Here is a 27,065-nt window from a genome sequence, read left to right as displayed (position 1 = left end):
TGGCACAGGCTTAGTCAGAAGATCAGGGTTCCAGGCCTAGCATAGTCATTCCAAGCCCTAAGACCGCAGTCTCTCCCTCTGTCCACTTAAGTAGCTGTGCTGGTTAAATAGGCTCAGAATCCACTTACTCCAGGTGTATTCATATCTGGATGTGCTGGCCTTAGTGCACTGCTGGGTGCCTTTGCAAGGGATCCAGGTGGGGGGTTCTTTTGTAGATTCAGATGAGTGTCCTTTGGTCCCCCTGGAGGACCATATGTTTTTGAAGATTCTGGCTGTGGTAGCTGGGGCAAAGCCTCTTGGACAGCTCCACAGTGTCCCCGTCAGGGACATTTTCTCCACCTGGTCTGTAGTGGGAGTGTAGAGCCTGGTGTGTACCAGAAATTAACGTGTCTTTCCTGTTTGTCAAGGAGGTGGGCAGGGAGCGGCCAGAGGTGAGGTCAGTTACTTAAGCAGGCTTCCGATCACCAGGGGCCACTAGTGCTGTGGAGAGGAGTTTATATTTGTATCCAGCAAGTGATGGTAACAGTGAGTAGTTCATTTCCATACTCAGTTGTCAGCCTTGGACCGTGAAGATTGGATCCTATAGGACTTTGGATCCCAGTGCTCAGCAGAGTTGATTGTGTATATTAGATACTCTAAAGATTTTTCAATGAGAGTATCTCACTTTAATTGCCAGTAGCGTTAAGTAAATGATGGCTTTTAATTTCTCTCCCTTCCACCTTACTTAACAACCTCTTGCTAGAACTAGATATTTTTTTCTTTGACAGTTCGGATTAAATGCAAAGAGCTTGTCAAGAAGATTGCCATCTACAGAAATCGATTGGCTATCCAACTGCCAGAGAAAATCCTCATCTATGAGTTGTATTCAGAGGACTCATCAGACATGCATTACCGGGTAAAGGAGAAGATTATCAAGAAGTTTGAGTGCAACCTTCTGGTGGTGTGTGCCAATCACATCATCCTGTGCCAGGTGGGCAGCAGCGTGTTGGAGGGGTTGGGCTGAATTCCATTTGTGCTCCCTGCAATGATAGGGTGCCCATCTCATGGTTTTAAACCTGGTCACTAGAAAACAAGTCTGTTTCCATCAGACTAAGTGGTGCTTATTGGCTTTCATTTTCCTGGCATCTGGATGAACCAGACTCTGTTAGCAAGTCATGAGCCATAAACTGAAGAATGCTTTTTGTTTTATTTTATTATTTTTTTAAAAATATTTTTCTTGAGACAGACATGGTCTCGCTCTGTTGCCCAGGCTGGAATGCAGTGGCACAATTCTGGCTCACTGCAGCTTTGACCTCCCAAGCTCAAGCAGTCCTCCTCCTGAGTAGCTGGCACGTGCCACCACACTCAACTAATCTTTTATTTTTAGTAGAGATGCGAGGCTGTACTTTGGGAGGCTAAGGCAGGAGGAATGCTTGAACCCAGGAGTTTAAGACCTGTCCAGCCTCCCAAAGTACTGGGATTATAGGTGTGAGCCACTGTGTCTAGCCAAGAATACCTTTTTCTATTGCAGAACATTTTGTCATACTGGGATTAGATATATTTTAATGACTTAAAACATAAATTGGTGTTATACAAAATGAAGATAGTTTTTATGGATAAGCATATACACATAAAATTTGTATCAACTCAGTAATTGTCAAGGAAATTTTAATTCCTGAAAGATTTTTTTTTTCATAGAAAAAAATTTCTCAAGATTCCTAGAGAGTGTCTAAGTCAATGCCAAGAGAAGTTTGGAAAGACTTTGAGAGAAGGCTAGTCCAGCATCTTGGAAGTAGAGGTGGATTTAGTTTTACATAGCTCTATTGGAGGTGATGAAAGAGAATAATTCTTTAGGAATCACTGTAGTGTAAAATACTATTAAAATCTCTCAAAGTCTGGAACTGGGCTGGGTGCAGTGGCTCACGCCTGTAAATCCCAGCACTTTGGGAGGCCAAGGCAGGATGATCGCTTGAGGCTAGTAGTTTGAAAGAAGTCTAGAAAACAAACTGAGACCCCATCTCTACAAAAAAAAAATTATTTAATTAGCTGGGTGTGATGGTACTTGCCTGTAGTCCCAGCTACTTGGGAGGCTGAGGCAAGAGGATTGCTTGAGCCAGGAATTGGAGGCTGCAGTGAGCTATGATAGCGCCACTGCACTCTAGTCTGGGTGACAGTGAGACTCTGTCTCAAAAATCAATCAATCAATAATCAAAGTCTAGAACTTCAAGCGGTTTAGGGTTGCCACAAATTACAGGATACGTGTGGCAAGTGTGTGTACTGGCAAGTATGTGTACTTCTGAGTGCTGCCTCTGGCCTAGGCTGCCTGGATGGAGGTTTGCATTGAAAGTCTGAGGCTGAATTGGGCTCTGTGGGGAAGCCTTGCACGGAGTCTTGGATTAACGATGCCAATTATGGGGTCTACATTGGGTTAGATAGATAGATACTGAATGTGTAGGTATTTTCACACTTTAGGGGCAGGAAGACCTCCTTGGGGAGGGCTGGGAGCACTTATTCTGTTGAATTTCCATGAGATCTGGGTTTGCTTCTTAGGAGAAACGGCTGCAGTGCCTGTCCTTCAGCGGAGTGAAGGAGCGGGAGTGGCAGATGGAGTCTCTCATTCGTTACATCAAGGTGATCGGCGGCCCTCCTGGAAGGGAAGGCCTGTTAGTGGGGCTGAAGAATGGACAGGTGAGCACTCCCGCATGTCTCCTCTCAGGCTGATAATCTACATGCACACGTGGGTGACCCGTCTAGCAATGACTCTGAGCTGGGTTCTCAGGGCAGGAAAAGGGCTTCTCTCCTCCATGGTTGAATTGTGGGGCAGCCCTGAGTTCAGGTTTTGAGGACAGCCTCAGGCCAAAGGTGCTGTGGCTGTCACACTCATAGCAGGCCCATGTTTTGGCAGAGTTGAGCTATAACCTTTGGCTACATGTAAAGTGGATTAGTGGCTTAAGGTCACCAGAAGGTGGGAGATTTGTTAGAGATGCTGCTTCTGTGGATTTCTAGAGGGAGGCAGAGATTGTTACCTAGGTCAGCTCCCGATTAGGGCAGCGAGTGGATTAAGGCAGTGTATTCCAGCATGTGTCCTAGAGAATGCTGGGTCCTCAGGGTACTGATAGATGTCGTAAGAAAAATGAGCCCTTTGGCCAGTTAGATGTGGGATATCCAGGTTACACAAAGTTAAACAGATTTCTCTGTGTGTGTGTGTGTGTGTACATGTGTGTTCTTTACTCAGCATAAGAAAAGTTCTAAGTGGGCTGCCACATGGAACTTTGAAAGTGACAATGTAACTGCATTAGCCTGACAGCCAAGCTGTGCAGCAGATGGCTTATGGCTGAGGCTTGTCAGGTCTTTGCTGGGGACGGAAGTCACGGGGCGTGAGAGCAGTGAGTGAAGTCAAGCAGCAATGCCAAGGGGAGGAACGGCCGCTTCTTTCTCAGGCAGCTCTCACTTCCCGTGGGAGGATGGACTTGGGGGTCAGGTGAACCTGAGGTCATGTTCTTACTTAGCTACTCACTGGCTTTGTCATCCTGGGCAGGTCACTTTACTTCTGTGAGGCTGATTTTACATGAGGATAATACCACATATTTCATAGGACTGTCAAAACCAGATATCATCAAGGTTGGGAGTTAAAGCCAGTGTTAAAAAACAAAAAACAAACAAAAAACACCAGGGGTATTAAAGCAGGCATGGTGGTGGGTACCTGTTGTCCCAGCTACTCAGGAGGCTGAGGCAGGAGGATCACTTTGAGCCCAGGAGTTTAAGGCTGCAGTGTGATATGATTAAGACTGTGAATAGCCACTGCAGTCAGTCTGGGCAACATAGCAACACCTTATCTCTAAAAAAAATTTTTTTTAAACCAGGGATATCAGTAGATGATGGCTGTCATCATCATTATTATAATTCTCTACCACATGTCTTGTCAGTGTTCATAGTAGCCTTTTCCTGTGTTAGTTCGTGACTCAGATCTCTGCTAGGTGGCCTCTCCTAACGCTGCCATTTGGGTAATGTCATCAACAAATCCCCGGTCCGAACAGACACTGAAGTGAGCTTGGCCTGTCTCGGGGCTGTCATTACGTCTGCAGCCTCTGATGAACCTCGCTTCTGGCCTGCTGAGGATAAGCCAACGCGCCCACCACCCCCCCCCTTTCTTTTGAGGAGTCCTTTTCTCTGCACAGAACTTCTGGTGAAGGTGGTGGGAGTTGTTCTTACAGAGCACATGGGATTCTAGCGGCCTGGCAGTGGGCCAGGATCTTGTTGCCATGGTGACTGACACTGTTTTCACTGAAACGTTGCCAGATCCTGAAGATCTTCGTGGACAATCTCTTTGCTATCATCCTGCTGAAGCAGGCCACAGCCGTGCGCTGCTTGGACATGAGTGCCTCCCGTAAGAAGCTGGCCGTGGTAGATGAAAACGACACTTGCCTGGTGTATGACATCGATACCAAGGAGCTGCTTTTTCAGGTGATGTCCCCGAGGGGGCCCAGGGACATCATCCTTTGATTAGAGACCCTCCTCTAGCTTTCCAGCCCCTGCAGGAGGCTCTCCAGCTCTGGCCCTGGCAGGTCTCTGGGAGGAGCAGTGAGGAGCAGGGGCCAACCACATGTGCAGAGTCCCAGAGGCCCTGGGCCACAACCTGCTCCTCCCATGCAGGCACAAGCCGCAGGGCCTGGACCAGCCTCTTTAACTTTGGTTTCCTTGCCAATGGAAACCAAAGGCTCTGAGCCAGCAGAGCCTTTCTTACGCGTTTACCATGAACAAGAAATGGGGCCATGACTCTGAGAGGGGTGTGACGTTGGCACTCAGTGAATGGGGCGATGGATGCACTTCCTTTGCAGAAGTCTGCGTCTTACCTGTGCAGGCCTGCCTGTGTCTATGCGCACCTATCGCACAGGAAGGAAACAGGATCAGTTTTGATAGGGGGAAGGGAATGGGCAAGCCTTGCCTTCTGCTTAATTCACAAAAATGCTAGAAGATCCGGTAGAATGCGAAGTGCTTGGATCTTTGGGGGCCTAGGCATTGTTTGGTGGAGTCATCCAGCCCTGTGGCCTGAGGAAGTGTCACCAGAGAAGATAGCCCAGTAGCTCTGTGCCCAGGGCCTGGCTGCTTTTCGCTGGGCTCGTGCCATTCTTTATCTCTTTAGGTCTTTGTAGGTGGTCAGGACTGGTTTCCCGGAATGAAGTTCCCCCCAAAGCTGGAGCCCTTCCTGACTGGTTTCCTCGGCCACTGCAGGGTTTCCTCATGTTATGGGCATATTGAGTCCCCTTACCAGGCTCCTCCTTGTTCTCAGCAGCAGAATTGATAGGGGGAGGGTCCTGAAGTGGGGAGCAGCCTCTGTCAGTGAGAAGGGGTTACCTGGCCACCTCTAGCCCAGGGGTGACTCCCTGTCAGTCTCAACTCACTCATGTCCCAGAGAGAGTAGAATGGTTTGGGGGCAAGAGAGGGCACAGCCTTCAGGCTGACCTGGGCTTGGGTCCTGCCTGGATCCCTTACTGTGTGATCTTAAGTTAGTGAGCCTCTCTGAGCCTTGATTACTTTTCTCTAAAATGAAATTAGTAATTGCCCCTCACAGAATTGCTATAGGAATAGGGGATACCACAGTGCCTAGCTCAGTGTTGGGCACAAAATGGGGCCTGAAATGTTACCTCCCTTCTCCCCAGCCTCACCTCCCACCTATAGGGGGCGTAGCTGGCCCCAAATGTAAATCTTGTGTCTGAGCGTAGAACCATACAAGTATGGAAGGGTGTGTGCTCCACCGTCCCCACTGCTGGTTCTGTAGCAGGCTAGGGGAGGTGATTCTCAGCCCTGCCAGGAGACATCAGCAGTCCCAGCTGTGACATTGCCTGCTGGCTTTTCCTCTTCTCCACTGCCCCACCCTCTAAACATAAAAACAGCTATATTGATTTTTTTCTCATTATAAAAAACAATCCATGCTCATTATAAAAGATTTAGTCATTGTAAAAGATCCTAGGCAGAAGGGTATGAGCATATTTCAGGAGAATAATTTTTTTTTTCAAAAGTAATGCTTGCTTACTCAAAAATTCCAACAACATGCAGGTGCATGGAGGGGCTTGCCTCTGTTCATTTCTTTGTGGTCCCTTTTCCTCCTTTTCCCTTCATCCCACTGTAAGCAATTTAGTGGGATTCAGTCTTTAAGAGGGTATTGGGCTGAAATGTGCGAGCACTGCCCAAGCCCAGGGTGGTTCTCACAGGATCCCCACCGTCCCTGTCCCCCAGGAACCAAACGCCAACAGTGTGGCCTGGAACACTCAGTGTGAGGACATGCTCTGCTTCTCGGGAGGAGGCTACCTCAACATCAAAGCCAGCACCTTCCCTGTGCACCGGCAGAAGCTGCAGGGCTTTGTGGTCGGCTACAATGGCTCCAAGATCTTCTGCCTCCATGTCTTCTCCATTTCTGCTGTGGAGGTGCCGCAGGTAACTGGGGGCACCTGTCCACTGTCAGCGCTGGCAAGGCGGACAAGATCAGGGAAGCCAGGCCCCTTGCTGGTGCTTTGGGGAGACAGTAGCAAGGAGAGAAGAATGGCAGCTGTGATGTCATGGGAGGCAGTCTGGGCCTGGAACCTGCTGCCCTGTCTCCACTCCTTGCAACCTGTGTGACTGGGGGCAAACAGATTAACCTCCCTGAGCCTCAGTTTCTTCCTGGTCCCCTTTATGTAAGGATGGGAGGGGTATGCAGTGTTACCAACAGTGTGTGTTTTGCGGAGAGCCCAGCGTGGAGCCAAATGGAGCGAGCAACAAAGCTAGGAGTCTGGCAGGGTGTGTGTGTGTGTGTGTGTGTGTGTGAGTATGTGTGTGATGGTGGTGATGTGTGTGCGAGAGAGATGGGGAGAGAGAGAATGAGTGGGTAGGGGTGTGGGCTGAGGTCTGTGAGCCAATAAGGGAGCATGGGACTCTGCACAAGCCCCCTGAACCAGGAGGAGGCCAGAATAGAAATGGGGCACTGAAGGGAGGAGCCACAGAATGGGGAAGGGCAGAACCACAGACAGACGGCTGAGATTGACCTCCCGAATGCAGGATGGTCTCCCCTCCGCCTTCTGCACCCCACACAGATAGTGCTCAATGTAGGATTGCCATAAAACAGAGACATGTACCAGTGAGAAACTTTAGCCTTCATCATCCCATCCTGAGGACAGAATCACTCTTACACATGTTGAAATACATCTGCTTAGAGCTTTTCTATGTGTATATATAATGTATGCATAATATACAATTAGGAGCATGTGATTTTATAAGAACATTTTTAAACGAAAGTGGAATCACACTGCAAATACTTTTCGTGACTTTTATGTGTATATGTATTGCTACCTATAGATGGAACCTCAGATTTACTGTATTCCCTGAGCCTGTCCTGTAAACAAGACTTCTCATCGCTTCCTTTATGGCCATCTTCTCATTTCACCTCACATTCGGTTATGGCAGCCCTATCACTGTCTACAAAGTGCTGGCTATAAACTAGTCATCTGGCATTTTCACTCAGCAATCTCCTGAAGCATGATTCTGTGTCATTAAATGTTCTTACCCTGCATGGCAAAATTTAGGGTAATTGTAGACTCACGTAAGTTGTAGGAAATAATACAGAGATCCCTTATACCCTTTGCACAGTTCCTCCCAATGGTAACAGTGTGCAAAGCTCTAGGGTGATCTTCCCACCCATGTTGGCATGTGTAACCTCCCACCACAGTCATGGCACTGAACACTGCCACCATCACAAGGTGCCTGGTGTTGTGCTTTTTACAGCCAGCACCCCTCCCTCCTGCCTAGGCCCCACCTGCCTTGTATTTACAGCTGCATTTTATCGTGTCTTGTGGATGTTCCATAGCTTTTTTTTTTTTTACCAGTCGTACTGCACGTTTGCTGCTTACAGCTTTTTTGTATTATAAATAGCAGGCATCTTTCTAGCTAAGTCCTTGCATCTGTCCCAACTTGGCACCTTGGCGTGAATTCCTAGAAATGAAATTTCTGGGTTCAAGCATGTGTACCTTTGAAAGACTTTTAGGGAAATTTCCAGGTTTCCCTTCCGCTAGACTCTGTCAGTCTGTGTTTTCCCCACACAACTCTGCTTCAGGCTAGAGCCCACTTCTTCTAAGCTGATGATCCCCTCAAAACTCATGACTGCAAGACTTACTGGGGAAATGCCCATCATCCAGGCCTGACACAGAGCAGCTATTCAAGAAATGTTAGTGGAATTCAGATCTGAAGAAAAAGACGAGAAAACAAGAGGGAGAAGGGAACGAGGTGGGTGGAAGTGGCAGCAGGACGAGGGGCACAAACAGTTTCTCCTGGACTGTGTCCTCGTCATCCTTGTCTGCCCCATTACAAATCTATGTACCACATCCACCAGGAACTTGCTCTCCCTCAATTGCACCAAACCAACTCTGCTTATTAAAAGTTTTCTCCCAAGATTGGCATCCTGACCTCAAAAATAAATGCAGTTTGCTGCTCCCTGACTGTGGCTGGCCAAGAGGAGCCAGAGGGGCGGCCTGGGGCTTCCTCTGCCAGGACTTTAAGATTCAGCAGCAAAGTCTTGCTGACTGCACCAAGGCCATCCTGCTGATGCAGCAGGTCAGGACTGCCAAGGGTTAGGAAACACATTCTCAAGACAAAGGCTGTTCATCTGTCGCCTCTGCCTCCAGCCATCCTGTGGTTTTGGCCCAGAGAGGAGGGAGAAAGCATCAGACCCAGTCTTGGAATTTTTGGTTTCCTTTAGAAATTTACATTGTCTTGTGTAAGAACTGGTTTGTCAGGGCTGCCAAGTAGGACAACGAGCCCTAGGAGGGCTTCTCAAGGCGGTGGTGACTTCATGTTTGGAATGCAACAGCAAGATAAAGTATAGCTCAGAGAGTATTTGTTCAGTGAGTCTATTTTTAAAACTCCACTCAAATTATGCCTCCCGAGTAAGTCCAAGTGTTAGCCATCCATCATATGCTCAGCTGTGATATGCCTGTCTGAGTGCCTGTCCCACTCACAGGGCAGTCAGTGTGGCAAGCAGTTGGTTGCGGTTCGGGGAAGGAGCACCGGCTTTCAGTCCTGACTCTGCCATCTCAAGCAGCTGTAACTAGAGCAACTCATTTCACTCTTTGGGGCCTCATTTTATTTTCTGTGAAATGGGGTTAATTACACCCATCTTTCAGGTTTTGTCAAGCCAAATTTCTATTATTATTTCACCTTATTACTGACTCATAAAATAGTAAAAACCACAAAACACAACTAAATTGCAACAGGCTGTGCTTATAACGGACTTTAGAAAGGAAAGCTCGTTGTGTGCTTTAAGAAAAGCTTTCAGGAGTTTGAGAAAGCTTCCAGGAGATGGCGAAACTTGATCTGAACCCTGAGAGGTCTGGAAAGGAAGACTGGAGCAGGGAAGCTTTTCAAACAAAGGAAAAGGTGGGGGTAGAACAAGAATGGAGAGCCTAGGAGATGGTGAGGAGCTAGTGCTGAGAAAATATAGTGAAGGTAATGATCATGCCTGCGTTTTGCCCAGTGCTTCATCATTTTTGGAGCACAGCTCTCCTTTGCCCATAGTAGCCTGAGCTGGGCAGGACATCTAAACAGAAGTTAATGGATTTACCCAAAAAGTCACCACCCTAGGATGTGGCTGAGTCTGGCCTGGGTTCTAGGTCACCTGCTCCCTAGCCTATGCCTGCTGCCCCCCTAAAGGGAACATTTAATGTGTCAATGAGGAGAGATGGCATAGTGGAAAAGATAAGCACTTGGAAGCAGCCATGTTTTGCTCTGAGAGTAGACAGACTCAAAAAAAATTTTTTTTTCTTCAATTATAAAGCTAAAAAATGGGACCAGAAATTTCAAAGACAAAAGCCCCAAGTGGAGAAAACCATACTTTAAGCTCCACATTTGGGAACCATTAGCACAGAGGTCCTGACTGATTTCTCTTCCCTGCCCAGTTAGCCAGGAGAGATGCAGGCCTCTGAAGCACACTGGCTGGCCTAAAACAAGGGCAAGGCCTTTCCTTGTTAAAGACGTCCTGGCCCAACTCAGACTCATTCTCAGGCCTGCACACAAATATGCACATGTACACACGTGCATACATGTGGCAGGAAGGGGCACAGAACCTGGAGTCCAGTCACCTCTGGCTATTGCCAGCTATTTGCTGGAACAGGTCATTTGTCCTCTCTGAGTCTCGGTCTCCTGGGCTGTAGCCAGGGAGAAATAATACCTACTGCACAGGCCTATGGGGACAGCCAAAAGCCCTTTATAAACCTAAGAAAGAGAAGTCGTTAGGAACTATTCATGGGCAACTCCATCTTGTACGAGGGCGTTGGTCCCAGTGCAGGGAGCAGGAGACTTATTTCCAGAGGCTTCCAGGGTAACTTGGAGCAAATCACTTACCTTTCTTGGACACAGTCCCTGGAAGAAGAGGCCATCCCAGACCCCTTCCTCCCAGGAACTCATTCATTCTGTCAGCAAACATAGACTAGGGGTCTGCTGAGGGAGGCCGGTACAACCCACCACTGCCCACGTGCTGTGCATGGCCTTGCTGTGGGAACAGGCCTGTAACTGCATCACAACCCGAGATCTGGACAAAGGGCAGAGGAAGCTGAGACTCCTTCATCTGAGGTGGGGGCTTGAGGGGCTTGGGAGGACTCTTGAGAAGAGGTGACATTTCAATAGGGCCTTGAAAGCCAAATAGGTATTTTCCAGAGGGAGAGTGGGGAGGGGCAAAGGCATTCCAGGCGAGGATGACATCCTATGGTGAGGCAGGCCCACAGGTGGGAAGGAGGGGAGGATGGGCAGTTTGTGCTGTGGAGCACAGTGGCCCAGCCATGAGAGGGGTGCAGAATGGAGCACACAGAGTGGACTGGGCAGGCTGGGCAGGGTGCTGATTGACGGCTGCAGGGCTGCTCCCCAGGCGTGGGTAATTGTCCCACGCATCTGGAGGCAGGCTCTGTATGAATCTGGCTCTTTCCATGGCTCTGAAAACAGTCTTCTTTTTTACCCCTGATGAAATCCTGCAGTCTGCCCCCATGTACCAGTACCTGGATAGGAAACTGTTCAAGGAAGCCTACCAGATTGCGTGCTTGGGTGTCACCGACACTGATTGGCGTGAACTGGCCATGGAAGCTCTAGAAGGTTTAGATTTTGAAACAGCAAAGAAGGTAAGCATCTAGCCAGCAGAAGCTGGAGTTTGGTCCTTGTGGGGTCCCTTAAGAAGGCAGATGGGGACCCAGCTGGCACGGAAAGGCCACAGACTGCAGCAGCCTCTGGAGTTAGGCTGACCTGGGCTTAGATCTAAGCTCAGCCACTTCCTCACTGTGGGCCTGGGTAGGTGACACCCTTTCTGAGATTGCTTCTCTATAGATGTAGGGTGATGACAGGCCCCATCCTTACAAAGCTTTGAGGATCGAATGGGAAGGTTCCTGTAAAGCCTGATCCAGGAGCAGCATCTCAGATTCTGGCTGTCACTCTTACTAGCCGTCATCTATGGGAAGCACCTGGTAGTAGCCTGGCACATCATAGGCATTCCGTAAATGGCGGCTTTTATTATCGGTGTAATCACTGGCCATGATGCTGCACACAATGCTGCTTTTCTTAGCATCTGCCAACTAAGGTCAAGGTCTCTGATTGTGACAGCAATGTAGACACTTCCCACATACCTTCATGGCGGGATTCATGGACTTGATTCATTGTGTCCTTTCCTGGCCTAGTCTATGAAAGCTGGAGAGATGGCTGAAAACATCTGGCCCCTTTCTGCACATAAGGAAAAGCCCAGGTATGTTCCTGAGCTGTGTTTCCATCTAGAACCTGAGATGGAGGAAGGAATGGCTTCCAAACCCCTCTCCCCTACCCCTTCCCTCTTTATCTCCCCACAGCCAATTAATGAGCTGCTCATTTTGTCCATACTCCTGGGCTGATACTGAAGGAGTGGCAAAGAGGGATGTGATGCCCACCTTGGGTTAGGTCAAGACTTGTAGGCATGAAGAGAGAGGAGACTGGACCAGACCGGGACTAAGAAGCCTGGCTGAGAACCAGCTGTGCCACGTAAGGGGCTCTGGGACCTCAGGCCAGCCGCTTCCCTCAGATCCCCAGTCCTTCCAGTTCTGAAATGGGGGTTGTGAGAATGCCCGCTGCAGTCATGAGGCTTAACTGAGATGTTGTAAAGGGGAATTTAAATCAGGGATGGTTGTACAGATGCTAGCCATTACTAAACAAGGGAAGTGATCATTGTGTAACAATGATCTAGATTATATTTTTAGATGTCCTCAGTGTAGGAAAGTGGAGATGGAGGAGGCTATAAGAATTCAGAGGAGGGGCTGGGCACAGTGGCTCACGCCTGTAATCCCAGCACGTTGGGAGGCCGAGACATGCGGATCACAAGGTCAGGAGATCGAGACCATCCTGGCTAACACGGTGAAACCCCGTCTCTACTAAAAAATACAAAAAAATTAGCCGGACGTGGTGGCGGGCGCCTGTAGTCGCAGCTACTCCGGAGGCTGAGGCAGGAGAATGGCGTGAACCCGGGAGGCAGAGCTTGCAGTGAGCCGAGATCGCGCCCCTACACTCCAGCCTGGGCAACAGAGCAAGACTCCATCTCAAAAAAAAAAAAGAATTCAGAGGAGGAAGGAGGCATCTCCATGGAGGGAGCTTCCCTCTCCTGCCCCACCCAGAAATGCCAACAGGGAGGAAGACGACAAATCCCTAGAACAGAAAGGATTGTAAAAAGCCACAAGGTTTTATATGAGTGTTTATTGATTCGTATATATGTATTTGTTTAAATATTGAGATGGGGACTCACTATGTTGCCCAGGTGGGTCTTGAACTCCTGGGGTCAAGCAGTCTTCTTGCCTCAGCCTCCCAAAGTGTGGGATTCACAGGTATAAGCCACCACACCTGGCCAAATTTATTATAGTTGAAAAGTAAGTGTATATGATATATATCTATTGTATACAACATGCTGTTTTGAAAAAGCCACATGATATTGAAGATAGGCTAGAAGTTAATATTTCATCCGAATCCCGAGTCCCCCGCCTCCTTCCTCTGTGCCAGGCACTCAGGCTCACCAGTTTGGATAGGGTGGTTCCTAGAGATGGACTGCCATCCCCACTAGATGGCAGAGAAGAGCTGCTGAGCTCCCGCCAGACCCTGAGCAGAGCTGCAGGTGCCTCCCTGTTCCCAGGGTTCCCTCTGCTGAGCTCATTCAGGGGCCTTGTGACTCTGACCAGGCGCCCTGACGCTGCAAAATGTATCAGGTTGAAGGAATTCGGAAACAGACTTCTTAGTAGGCAAATCCTAGACTCCAGCACAGCTGAGCTACAGCTAGAAAGACCCTTGAGAGGGTGTCACTAGCAGGCCCCTTTCCACAAAGAAGATAGTTGGAGCCTAGAAGCAGAGAAGTAGGCTCAGAGCGAGGACTCGGACCTCGAATGCTCCTTTCCCTCTCGGCCACCGTGCCAGGCTTTGCAGGGTTGCCCTCTCAAGGCGCTTTAAGGAAACCCAGATCTAGAGGGTAGAGTGTAAGACTTACAGCTTGGGACCCAGGTAGTCTTAACCCTGTGTTCCTTGGCCCATGTGATGCCCACATTGCCCTATTCTACGAATTCCTCTCCACAAACACTTATTTGCCAGGTTCTGATTCTGATGCCTCACTTAAGGCTGCCTCCTGCCCCTGCTCATGCTCAGACCATTCATCTGTGTTCTCCAGGCATCTGGTTCATAGTCGGATAGCTCTTAGCTCTAGATGTCATGATCTGTTTAATTGGCCAGCCTCCCCGGTTAGAATGTGGGCCTCTGAATTGTGGAGGGGGACAGGGGCCGGGACATGTTTCTCCCTGGGTCCCCAGTCTCTGACAGGAAGCCTGGCCCTGTGGGATGAAAAGATGAAGTTGCGTCGTGGTCACCTGCAAGGCAGCCAGAGGCCGGGGACTCGCTCATCTCCCGAGGTCTTTTCAGGAGGGAGGATGCCGTGCTGCTGAGTGGAGGCTGCAAGTGGTCAGGATTGCTCTGCATGTTTGGTTCAAAGGGCTCCGGAGCTGCTGCCTCCTCTAGGCACAGGTCAGCCCATTTTGAATGGGGCAATGTAAGCAAGCACAGCTGGTGGAAATGGTGACAGCAAAGCCACCTGAAAGCAGCCTGACCTGGTGGCTCATGCTCCTCCAAATCCTGGGCAGAATCTGAAAGCAGCAAAACTGGCTTAGCCAACACCAGTCTGCTTGTTCCTCAGAAACTTCTAGAGGTCCATGAGTTAAAGTCTCTGGCAAGGGCTGCAATTTTAGGATTTACATAAGAGTTTGCCTTCCATGGACTTGGTGGGATTCATTCCCTACCCCTCCACCTTCTTCCAGCATCTGTCTTTATGCCCTCTCAGCTTTCCCCTCCTCCGTTCCCTCTGCAGTACCAGGGCCTCTGGGTCCCCTGTGTCTGTGGCAACACTGGGTAGGCATAGCTGTCCCCTGCATTCTACCCATGTCACCAAGATGTGCAAGGCAGTCTCTCATCAGTCCATGCATCTCACCTTATCCTGCTGTGATGCTGCCTGCCCCGCCAGAGGGTCAGACCGGCTTGTTCTTCTTCTTTTTTTTTTTTTGAGATGGAGTCTCACTCTGTCGCCCAGGCTGGAGTGCAGTGGCATAATCTCAGCTCACTGCAACCTTCACCTCCCGGGTTCAAGTGATTCTCCTGCCTCAGCCTCCCAAGTAGCTGGGACTATAGGTGCCTGCCACCACACCCAGCTAATTTTTTGTATTTTTAGTAGAAATGGGGTTTCACCATGTTGGCCAGGATGGTCTCGATCTCTTGACCTCATGATCCACCTGCCTCGGCCTCCCAAAGTGCTGGGATTACAGGCGTGAGCCACCACGCCCGGCTGGCTTGTTCTTCTTTGGGTCGAGAGTCTCCCAAGGAGGCACCACCACAGACTGTGGCATCACGGTTTTGTTTTACCTGATCCCAAAATGATTGATGCAACTGGAACGTCTTTGCTGTTCTTTACATGTCCAATCCCACGGATAAAACCACACCTCGCTGAGTGGTATAACCTCCTGCACACACGACGATTAATCCATGCTTGCTCCCTTCCTCTCCTTACTGGCTCACTGTCTAGATAGAGCTTGACTTCCCACCCCCAGCCAGTCACCCACTTTGGAAGCCAAGAAGACAGCTTATTTTATTCTTTATTTCTTCCCTACAGGCCTTCATCAGAGTACAAGACCTCCGATATTTAGAGCTCATCAGCAGCATTGAGGTAAAAGATGAAACATTCTTCTTCCTTCTCAAGAAGGCATACTTGGGGTTCCTGTTTTAGGGGCAGCCCTTCTGGCAGGCAAGAGCCTTGAGGACATGGGAGCAGAGCTCACTGGCGTCTGGGCATCTGGGCCACAGCCTTGCTCTGGGGGCAGAGTGGCCACATGGGGAGACAGCGGCAGGCAGTGTGAGCTATCGTGTGATAGCTGGGTGAAGCTCTCCCAATCTCCGTGGGGAGCATGGCCCGTGGTCTGAATTGAACGCCCCAGAGTTCTGGAGTAACCCCCAGCCCTACTGTTTCTGGCTGAGAATATTGACCTTGTCATCCAAACCCAATAGGCCTGCAGTGTGCTAAGGAAGCTGGTTGTAGGTACGCCATTTGCTGGGTGGTGGTCAACACTATGCCTTTTTTTTTTTTTTTTTTCTGAAACAAAGTCTCACTCTGTTCCCCAGGCTCGAGTGCAGTGGCACGATCACGGCTTACTGCAGCATTGACCTACCAGGCTGAAACGATTTTCCCACCTAGCCTCCCAAGTAGCTGGGACCACATGCATGTGCCACTCTGCCTGATTAATTTTTTTGTATATTTTGTAGAGCAGAGTTTTCCCATGTTGCCCAGGCTGGTTTCAAATTCTTGGGCTCAAGCTATTAGCCCACCTTAGCCTTCCAAAGTGCTGGCATTACAGACTTGAGCTACCAGGCCCGGCCCTTAGACACTATTCTTAATTTCTGTGTATCTCAGTGCTGTCTGGCTGTCTGTTAAAAGGCATATACATTTTTTCTCCTGAACAGATTTATTGTGAGGGTATGGGAATGTTAGACACATTTGAATTCCCAGTTGGAAACAGTGAGGAAATCAGCAAATGTCTTGTTCCTCTCATTCATTTCCATGTAATAAACACCTGTCGTGGGCCAACCCTTGTGCCGAGTTCAGTGGGCACAGAGCTGAGGAAGAGAGAGGCCGACAGGAGCTCACAGCCTGCTAAACCTCATAACATAAGCTGCTCTGTGCCCTGTGTGTGATTTATGTGAGTGCTCTTCTAGATCCTCACATTAACTGAATGAGGCAGGTATTGTTGCTCTCCCTATTCCATGTGGGAGAAAATTAAGGCTCAGTGAGACAATGCCACGTCCCCACAGGTCCACAGCCAAAAACTTGGTGGAATTCAAGCCCAGTCTATTTCCTAAGCTCATGCTCTCTCGGCCACATACCCTCCCTACCCGCGTGTCGTAAAGGGCATCTGTATGTTCTGGGGTTTACCTACCACATGGTAAAGGGCTTGTTCGGAGCTATTGCCCAAAATGCCCAGTGCTGCTGACTCTCACTGTCAGTGGATTTACAAAATCCACTGGCCTGGATCTGGGGGTCTTCACCGGAAGTCAAGGAGCATAATTTTCCTCTCCACAAAAGTAACTGATTGCTGTGGGGTCCAACTATTATTTGTCACATTTTACTGGGATCAAAATATAGTCCTCTCCTCATGTGCTATGAGCTGGGAAGTGCTTTAAAGTAAACTAAGATTGTCTCCTGAAAAAAAGTAAAGTGCCTTTGAGTGTGTTCTATGTTGACTGCCTGCAGACTTGGTTGCACACATCTCGGTGCTCAGCATAATTCCAGAGAACTGCGGATCCTCAGTGGGTGCCTTATGGATAGGGGAGATGTTCTTGTCCTGCTGACGGCGGGGAAGAACCTACCCATGTTGTCATGCACCTGCTGAGTGCCATAGATCGTTATTATTGGCCATGGTGATGTCCTGGGGCCTAGAATGGATATGGCCTGAATTTCATGTCTAGTAAAACCTTTTTTTTTTTTTTTTTTTTTTTTTTGCAGAGATAGGGTCTGGCTATATTGACCAGGCTGGCCTACAACTCCTGGGCTCAAGTGATCCTCCTCCTTTGGCCTCCCAAAATGTAGGGATCACAGGTGTGAGCCACCATGTCCAGCCAAAATCAATCTTTTATCTCACTGCAAGATTTTAATTCCTTTCCAACTATTAGGAGTTAGTCTGTTTGATGAGCCTGAGCTGTGCGCAGGTTTTTAGAATGATGATTTCTGTCAGTGTGGAAGCACGTTGCCTCCAGCTGTTAAAACTTTCACCAGCTTGTCTAAGAGTTTGATTCAATGTCTCATCATCCTCTGTATGCTACTCTTGCTAGAAAACAAGCAAAAGGAAACTGCTAGGGCTCAGGGTTTGAGTGCTACTGAGTATTTACAAATACTTGAGCTGTAGACAAGTGAATGTTCCCTGACACAGAAGGAAGAAGCTTTATCCTCAGCTGTGCTAAGTGTGTGTGTGTGTGTGTGTGTGTGTGTGTGTGTGTGTTGTTGGGGACATCACTTGCTTCAGAAGACAGTGTTATGTGATACAAGGAATATCTGGAGTCAGACAGAACTGCATCCAAATTCCAGCTCTGTCTGACCCTGACCTGTTCCTCTTCTTGAGTCTCAGCATCCTTCACTCTAATACTTGGGTAGTGAGACCTACCCTGAGGGTCACTGAGAGGAATAAAGGGGCCATGTGTGTATAAGTATATACCCAGAACCTAGTGGATGTTCAGCATGCGGGATTTCTTACTTTCTCTTTAAAAGTAGGGACATAGTGAGACTTGTCATCCTATTTTATTGGTCTCCCTCTTGGGCAGAAACCCTAAACATTCTCCTGCTCTGTCATCCCCATGAGCCACAACTCTGCCAAACAGGGCTTGCAGATTTGGGAGATCTCTGGAGCTTAGGGGTCATGGATGAGTCAGAGCACACACTATTCAAACTATTCTGTCATAGCCTTGGAATACACAGGAAAGCAACCCTGAGGAATTTCCATTAAACAAACAAAGGTTTGCATCTTTTTTTGATCTTTGCTTGTCTGGTAAAAACCTGCTTTTGTTGTCAAGTGTTCCCAGCGGGAACCTGGGGGAGAGAGACAACAGCCAGGAGCCAAGCCCAGATTCCAGTAGGAAGGTCCAGGGGCCTCACTTGAAATAGCCACATCTAACCTTTGTAAAGGCTGCTTCCTGCCCATGGCTGCAGAGGCCATTTCCTGTGCTTCTAATTTTTCCAGGAGAGGAAGAAGCGGGGAGAGACCAACAATGACCTGTTTCTGGCAGATGTGTTTTCCTACCAGGGGAAGTTCCATGAGGCCGCCAAACTGTACAAGAGGAGCGGGCACGAGAACCTCGCGCTTGAAATGTATACCGACCTCTGCATGTTTGAGTATGCCAAGGTAACCCACCCTGTCCCAGGCCCAAGCTCCAGCTTGGAGCCCACTGGTATTCTCACCTGCGGTGTCCAAGTTATTTTCCCCAAGAGTGGTGTAGACAAAAACTAGCAATGGTCTCAGAAAGGATGTGGGGAAACTGGTAAACAAATGACCCATCTACAGCCACTGGTTGAAACTCACCTAAAACTGACATTTAACGCTGACACCAATGGGGCAGACTATGGCAGTTCAGACCTTCATCAGCGCCAGAGCTGGATGGCTGTGGGTCTGCGCCAGCACAATCCCTTCATTGATTTGAGGGCTCAGTGCTTCAGGGCTGTCTCCCACAAATCCTCTCAGTCCTTATCAGGAGCTGCCAAGAATCGGTGTCTTCAGGCGGGAGCCGGTCCTGCCAGTCATACAGGATAATGTGGTGCCTGCCAGCCAAGTTTCCCATAGCACCTGCTGATTGTCCTGGGCTTCTCAGTAGGCCTCTGGAAAGTCAGGCAGAGCCTCCGCCCTCCTGTGTTAGCGCAGCATGCCTCACGCCTACCGGCTGCAGAGTGGCTACCATGTGGTTGCAGTGGGTGATAACAGAGATTCTCTTTTGCATTGGGATGGCCCTTATGAACCTTAGTCCCCAGCAGAGCTGGGCCTTTTAAGGCAGGTATAGGAGAGGAGCTTCCTGGACCTGGCTCTTGATGGCTTCTGTGGGAAGGAGTTGCACTAAGGAGCCCAGACCAGCCAAGACATTGGCAGTTCAGTCTAAGCAAAGTTCAAAGAGGCTTGGGTGCATTGAGCAACTACAGTCTTCCTTCTACAGAGGGGCTTTGTTAACCTGCCTTTTCCGGGAGTGTCAAAAGTGGCTCTCAGTGTGTTATGAAGTGACTCATCAGCCACAACCTATTAGTGGGCTACTAATGGTAATTCTCCAGCTCACAAGTTCAAGATGGAAAATCTTCCCCACATTTTTCTGCTTTTATATTCCTGAAGATGGCTGTGCTGTTCCACCACCTGTTCGACCCTGGGGCTGAAGGTGTGTTTGGTGGCCTGTGATGTTGCCCAGGACCTTTTCATCAGTACGTGGATGAGCTTCTGGGCCCCAGCCTGTCTTTTCACCTTAGTGATTTATTCACTCTGTACCTGAGACCCAGAGTGTACAGGCTCCCTCTGCCTTTTCCTCGTCACCTTCTCTACCCTCCCCCAGGCCCCACCACAGACACCTAGAAGATTTCATAACACATTCATACTGAGATCACCAGAGTCAGTGCATCTCTGCTTCTGGGGATAACAAAATTTTAACTCAGGATGAACCCTTCAGGAATCAAGACCCTAGAAGTAGAATTTAGGCTTAGGAACCCCTGAAGCCTCCTCAAGGAGGCAGCTGTGCTGCAGTAGAAAATGCCTGGTCAGACTGGGCGTGGTGGCTCAAGCCTGTAATACTAGCACTTTGGGAGGCTGAAGTGGGTGGATTGCTTGAGCTCAGGAGGTCAAGACCAGCCTGGGCAAAATGGTGAAACCCTGTCTCTACCAAAAGTGCAAAAAATTAGCCAGTGCCTGCAGTCCCAGCTACTGGGAGGCTAAGGTGGAAAGATTGTTTGAGCTCCAGAGGTAGAAGTTGCAGTGAGCCAAGATCACACCACTGCACTCCAGCCTGCGTAACAGAGCAAGACCCATGTCAAAAATAAATAAATAAGAAAATGCCTGGCCTTGGTGCCCCAGAGCTGGTGTGAGTGCGGGTTCTTTCTGTGGGATGACCTAGGGAAAGGCTCTTCAGTTTGCCCTTCTCAGATGGTAATAGCCACAGCTCAGTTTAGTCTTGAGATTTGCACAGAATAATGTATAGGAAAGCCCGTTAGAAATGCCAAGCTGTAGAAAGATTAGGAAGATGAGAGGGCCACACGTGACCACAGAGTGGATCTTCACACCTCTCTCCCTGGCTGGCCTCACTCCTGCCCCTGCTCTGAGGCCCCTCCTTACACTCTGGTGGACTTCATGTGCCCACAGCCTCCCACCAGAACTGCAGCCCATTTACACACTCCATCTGCTCCGTCTCTCTATGAAGGTAAATACTCTGGGACTTGTTTTTGGTTTTAGTTTTTGATCACTATTCCAAGGAAGTTGGTTCCATTTCAATCCGCCCTGCCCCCACTTGGTAGTCTGAATTTGAGAAATGTGTACATACACATTATGTGGGGGGTGGGGGAGATCTAGTACTGATTAACATGGCATGTTTTTGTTTACTTGAAAATTGCTTCCCAAGATTCAATCTGGTTTTCAGAAAATTTTTAAATTACATTCCCACGTACAAATAAATTGTATGCTTTCTGGATAAGTGACATGTTTATATGGTGATAAAGGGAATTATAATGCTCTTAACTCTTATGTAGTATGTTCTTATCAAAATCACCAAGCATGAGAACACTGTTTAGTCTCATTCATCACTCAGCACAGCCTCTTTCTGTCCACTTCAGGGCCAAGTCTTTGCCATGGCCCCAGATAACGTGTAACTTAGCTTCAGGAAAGCAAAAAGCCTTTGAATTCCCAGTTTGCTGAGCCTTGAAGGAAGCTTTTAGACCCAGCTTCAGTGAAGTCACAGCTCCCTGAGTGGCCAGCTGGCCTAGGCTTATGGCTTCCTCTCAGCCTCTCACCCTTGCTGCAGTCACCCCTAGTCCCCTGAGCACTCACTGAAGTCCCTTTGAAGATGCCTGTTTCCCCCAGCTGCCACCCTCATTTCACCAGCCAGGTAGGCAGGGTTTCCAGCTTCGTGCTAGCGTACAGAATCCGCGCCATAGCAGCTGCCAAAAGGAGAGGTGTGTCTGTAAAGGCCCAAACTAGGCGGGGACAGTGGCTGCTTTCCAAGCCCCTTCCCTTTGTCAGCTCCTGGGAAAACCAAAGGCCAGCCAGGAGGTCTGTCTTCTATTGGATCCCCGCATCAGGGTATACAATGCTCTTTCCTCCCCTTCTTAAAATGTATCATATATTAGGCCGACCTAATACCCTGAAAGCACAATTACCCTGAAAGCAAATGAAAAAAGCAAGCTAATTGTTCAAGTGGATTTTTAGCATACATTGACTGCACTTTCCTGACACATGAGCGTTAATCATGGGGAAAGGAGTGCTTTTTTTATTCTCAGTGAGGCTGACACAAAGCACTCTCTGCAGGGTACATTATTCCTAAGACAAACCACTTCTTACCAGTAACATAGACCTGGGCTCTAAGGGCTCCCAATTTCCCTTTTTGAAAAGCTCCACCTTTAAAAGCTGCCTCGACTCTGGCAAACTCCCACATGTATATTTTGGGTAACTACCGTGAAAAGAGGTGATGTTCTGAGGCTGTTTTTCACACATTCTATGGCCAGCCCAGAGAAGCTGGACATACCGCTTCAGAGGGCCGCTGCTGAGGCCAAAGGAACACAGGCTCTAGGCCTGACCCCTGAGCCTCCAGGACCACAGTCGTCTCTTCCTTCTCAGGTCCTCTCCTGAGCACCTTCCCTGCCTCAGATCTCCCCATGGTCTCCTGCTGTCCCACTGTCGGATCAGGTCCTCACCGCTGCAGACCTGACCTCAGGACAGGATCCCTAACCATTCAGCTGAGAAGCAGCTAACCAGAGAGAGGTTTGCTTATTATCTGTCCCAGGCAAGTAACTGGGGCAAAGACCATGCAATGATTCCCTAGTTCGGGGCACAGAGTGTTTGCTGGTGATTCAGAGAGGGCATGGAGGGCCGGCAAACTGTAAGTCATTTTGTTTGTGTAAGTTTAGGGGAACCCATGCTCAGCCCACTCTGAAGCATGTGGTGTCACCCATACGATCTGAATAAAGATGACAGGTCTCGATATTTGGAATTGTGCACCAGGTTGTCTCATTGCTGTTTAGGAATAATCATGTATTTACCAAACTATGTGAGAGAGAGACAGCCTGATCATGAACCCCCGAGCCTGCAGACTTCATGTGCAGGGCCCCAAATAGTCTAGAAAGTGTTGTTTAGCCGATGAACAAATGCCCATTTGTGAGATGGGAAGGAAGCACTGGGGGCCAGTGTCCTTGACGCTGTCCCAGGATCCCCCAGGAACACCTGCAGGGCAGCCTGAGATCACTCTTCCCGAGACCTGGGACTCCCCCTACTCAGCCCCTCAGGGACGGGCCCTGCCTGCCTCCTGGTTGCCTGCTTCAGCCATGTGGAGCCTGCCCTTGCTGCTAGAAAAGCCTGATGTAACGCTGGCACAGGAAGTTCTGATCCAGAGTGTTTTTGTTTGTTGTGCTTCCTCAGGATTTCCTTGGATCTGGAGACCCCAAAGAAACAAAGATGCTAATCACCAAACAGGCTGACTGGGCCAGAAATATCAAGGAGCCCAAAGCCGCCGTGGAGATGTACATCTCAGCAGGAGAGCACGTCAAGGCCATCGAGATCTGTGGTGACCATGGCTGGGTTGACATGTAGGTTTTGGTCCCTGCCCCGAGAAGCATTTGGCAGCATGTCATCACATGTCACCTCTTGACTGTCAAGGGAACAAATAGTGCTTCTCTAATTATCTAAAGCTAATATGATAGTGGCTAGCTTCTTCAGGAGACACAGAGATTGCACAAGGCAGTAGCTGCCTTCCAGGAACTTGTGGAGTCACTAGGGGAAGGGATGGTGGGGACCAGGGAAGAGGAGACACCAGGACATCACAGCTGCCATTTGCTGAATGCTCACTACAACCCAGACACTGTGCTAATCTTCCAGGCATTAGGTTTTCCACCCATGCCATCAGGGCTGGTGTCTCCTCACCCACTTTGCAGATGATGAAACAGAAGCTAAAGGGACAAGTTATTCCCAAAGTCCAGATAGCTGGAAAGTTGTAGAGCTGAGCTTTAGCCTCTAATCTGGCCGATGTCAATTCCAACTACATGTGTAATGGTAGGAACAAAAACAAAACAAGTTCCAGGGAAGAATTCTTATGGGAGGAACCATGGATGTCTTCTCTTAGGAGACACTCTTTGCATGAGGGGACCTTGAAGAATTCTAAGAGGTAAATAGAGATGGGGGGAAAGGAAATGCAGGCAGGAAGTACAGCAGGAACACAGCGAGTCGGCTCTGGTTGGAGTAAAAGACGTGTGGGAATGGGAGGGTGAAGGACGTGGGCTGTGGGTTGGGGGAAGTGGGCTGGCCACACTGGAAGGGCCCCTGATGCCAAACGGAGGTGCTTAGATTTGCCGATAGCGAGTGACCACCTACGGTCAGGGTTGTACAGTCAGACATCCCCTCAGGCAGGCAGGTAGAATGGAGACCAGATAACTGGCTAGTGCAGTAGAGCAGGAGGGAACTTGGTAGCTGAGGGCATGAAAGAGAAGTAGCAGAGTTAGAACCAAGTGACCCATCCCAGGGTGGTGGGGCAGGGGTGAGTGTCAGGCTAGCTTTGCTCTGTGGCTGCTGGTGGGTTACACCATTCGTCAAGGTGGACAACAGGGAGAGGAGGAGGTTGGGGTGGGGCAGCACTGAGACAGGATGGATTCAGCCTTGGGACTCAGTGCACTAGACCTTCAGAGGGAAGGCTTTGTCTTTCCAGTCAGTGAGCTTCAGGCTCACACACGTGCACGCACACATGCACGTGCTGCTGTGGCAGGCAGAGGACATGATGGGACAAGCTCCTGAGGGTGGCTTAGGCTGGTTCCTAAAGGCTGTTGATTCTTCAGGAAACAACACTGTGGTCTACAGGTAGCAGTGGCCCAGCCAGGATTTGGGGATACGGAGGAGGCTGGTTAATGATTAAATTATTTCCTTGAGTGCTGCCATATATTAATAATTGGTGTGTTGGCCCCTTACAGAGGGACCTTGGTGGATGTCCTACCACCCCATTTTCTTGTCCAATAGTAATTTTTTTAAGACAGAGGCACAGATTTTGTTCCCCACATTTTTCTTTAAGTGAAGGGGTTCATATAGAAGAGGGCCAGGCAGATTTAGGGTCCCCTGTTCTCTCGTCTGGCTTTTCATGTCACTTTCATTTGTAAGTGCTATGTGTCACGTTACTCTGAGGGTACTTGAGTAATTCAAGAAACACATTAAGCATGTTCTGTTCGCTTTCCAGATGCGGCTATAAAAGGTGCCTTTCCTCTAGGGACATTGGGTGTGATGGGTGGGAAGGTTTCTAAGGCTTTAAGGTCTGTCTATGCCACCTTTCCCTAAAAATGTGTCCTTTTTCTGCTGAGCAGTGTTATTTTTAGATGCCATCATTATTCTAAGTGTAGACTGACAGGCCTCCGTGCCTTGCCTGTCTCTGAGACAGGGATTCGTTACAGCTGCTTCTCTTTCCTTTCTCACCAAGACTAGCCTGGGTAGAACCCTTTCTCCTGGGAGAGTTAGTTTGACTCCAAATTCCAGCCTGACCAGAGAGAACAAGCACATTCTATCCAGGCGTCATGTCCCCATGAGCAATGGGAGGGCCGCTCACCACGGGGAAGCAGTGGTGAGCCAGTGGGTCCCTGCGGCTCCTCCCTTTGGTTAGCACCTTGGCCAGGAGGACAGGGAAGACTTCCTGCAGGCCTTTGTCCAGAGCTCCGAGCAGACCCCATACTCACCTCTTCCTTTAGAGGGCAGTCAATGAGGTATTCTTATGCCTTGGCCTCCACTTTTCTGTGAGAATTCCTGCACCTGTGGTGGAAAGAGCGCTGGGCTACTTCCTGGCTGCTGAGTCTTGGGCTGGGTGCTTCACCTTCCCCCCAGACTTTATTCTCATCTGAGAGATGGAAATAATAGTGCCCACCTCTTAGGGTGGTGAAGATTCTGATTTCATGCATGGGAAAGCTCATGGCATTATCTGGGTACTGGTAGGGGATTAGGAGATAATTGTTTCTATGCCCTGCTGGATAGCTCAGTGACTTCCGAGAAAGATACACGAGGTGGCTGATGGGATCCTGTAAAGGCCACCTCTCCCGGTCCCTGGTGATGTTTCTGGAGTGTGTATTCATGCATTTAATAACTAACCACTGAGCAGCTGGCAGGGGCCATGGCACGGTATCAACATTGGGGACTGCAGGATGAATGGACATACGGCCTGCCCTTGACAAGACCCAGAGCCCCCCCTCCTACCTGCCCCTTTCCTCTCCAGGTTGATCGACATCGCCCGCAAGCTGGACAAGGCTGAGCGCGAGCCGCTGCTGCTGTGTGCTACCTACCTCAAGAAGCTGGACAGCCCTGGCTATGCTGCCGAGACCTACCTGAAGATGGGTGACCTCAAGTCCCTGGTGCAGCTGCACGTGGAGACCCAGCGCTGGGATGAGGTGAGGGGAAAGCAGGCCTCGTGGGCTGGGGCCCCACCTGAGCCCTGGGACACGGGTGGGTACAGGGGCCCTTTGGGGTTCAGATGGAGAGAAGTTGCCCTCATGATGAAAGGAACATTGGGCTGGCAGTCAGGCAACTTAACCTCGAATTCTCTGAACCTCGAATTCTCTGAGCAACTTAACCTCGAAGTGGAGCGCCTTTCCACTTGTCCGTTCATTCAGTCATTGAGAAAATCGTTACTGACAGCCAGCTCTGTGCCAGGGTGGTGACAGGCACCGGGGATGTGAGTGTGAACACGACAGCTCCAGTGCCTGCCATTGGGCTGAGCTGCCTCTGACCAGCACCACAGGCTCAGACACGTGGCTGATGTGAAGATGCACCTGCGTGACATTTAAAACCTGCTGGGTAACATTTTGGCAGAAAGCACCATCTGTGCTTTCCAGATCCAGACTGCGAGAGTCATTTCAGGGGCCAGTTTTTTCCCTCCCTTCTCTGCCCCCACCCCACAACCACTGCTTCTCTCTCTGGTGTTGGGGGCTGTAAAGAATTAGCCAGGCTAGTGAGAAAAGTGGCCATGGCTGGCAGAAGCAGCTAATGCTGCCCCTTCTGTGGCCAACCCCCACCCTCCAGCTCACCGGCTCCCTGTGCCCTTCAGAGAAATCCATCCCCGAGAGGATTAGAAGCTGTGCCAAGATCCTCCCCCGACTCACCCACCCACCCGTCATGGTCCATTTTAGAGTGAAAGCAAAGCCTTCACTGAGAGGAGCCATCTGACTGTTGTGTGCTCTCTGGATGGCTCCATTTGGTGAGGTGTTGAGGTCACTCATGAGAAAAGGTGGGGCTAGGGACAGAGGCAATGGTGGCTTCTCAAGAGAAATTTATTAGATTTCTCAAGCAGCATAGATTAGAGCATCTTAGAATGACTCAGACCTCGCTGTGCATCAGGCAGACTTTCTCCCCATGGCTCATGTCCAGTTCTCCTGGCCTGACAGGTGATTCTGGGGCTTAGGTGAGAAGTAGTCAGTGGGTCCATACAGCTCAAGGCCCACAGTCATCTTTGACAACTGATAAGAAGTGGTAATGATGATAATGTCAATTCTGTTTCCTTAGGTATCGCCTGCAATTAAAAGAAATCTGTTTGCAGCACTACAGGAGCCCACGCAAACCCTCAAAATAAAATGTTTCCGATTCTGTGCCGCTTCTGTGGTCCAGAAACAGACGGTGTTGTTACTGAATCCAGTCGCTTGCATATTGCTGTTAATTGCCTTTTGTTTTCGAAGAGCTGATTTGTTTTTGCGTTTCTGTGGGTAGTTTTTGGGGGAGGCACTCTCCCTCTCTGAGTCGTCAGGCTGGCAAAATATGACATCCCTAATGAATTCAGCCAAGTGCAGTGTTTTCATGGGGGCTGCA

The 27,065-nt window shown here is 49.4% G+C and overlaps 1 protein-coding gene across 44 annotated transcripts in view; it reads left to right on the top strand.

Moving 5' to 3' along the window:
• Positions 1-27,065, top strand: part of IFT122 (intraflagellar transport 122) — a 96,712-nt gene that overhangs the window by 53,514 nt on the left and 16,133 nt on the right. For 38 of the 44 annotated variants that reach the window (XR_012431562.1, XR_012431546.1, XR_012431557.1 and 35 more), the window contains 9 exons: positions 768-970; positions 2,530-2,667; positions 4,279-4,443; positions 6,217-6,414; positions 10,974-11,114; positions 15,143-15,196; positions 18,255-18,416; positions 22,665-22,831; positions 25,483-25,654. Coding sequence is in view for 15 of the 44 variants with exons in the window: in XM_074033111.1 (XP_073889212.1) it covers positions 768-970; positions 2,530-2,667; positions 4,279-4,443; positions 6,217-6,414; positions 10,974-11,114; positions 15,143-15,196; positions 18,255-18,416; positions 22,665-22,831; positions 25,483-25,654 (1,400 nt within the window). In the remaining 29 variants the exon portion in view is untranslated. Of the gene's footprint in view, positions 1-767; positions 971-2,529; positions 2,668-4,278; positions 4,444-6,216; positions 6,415-10,973; positions 11,115-15,142; positions 15,197-18,254; positions 18,417-19,385; positions 19,472-22,664; positions 22,832-25,482; positions 25,655-26,765; positions 27,014-27,065 lie in introns of those variants that run through there. The other 6 variants (XR_012431560.1, XR_012431561.1, XR_012431558.1 and 3 more) reach the window with 2 other exon arrangements.

Source organism: Macaca fascicularis, chromosome 2 (genome assembly GCF_037993035.2).
Source record: "Macaca fascicularis isolate 582-1 chromosome 2, T2T-MFA8v1.1".
NCBI lineage: Eukaryota > Metazoa > Chordata > Mammalia > Primates > Cercopithecidae > Macaca > Macaca fascicularis.
This window is presented reverse-complemented; position numbering and strand designations above follow the sequence as displayed.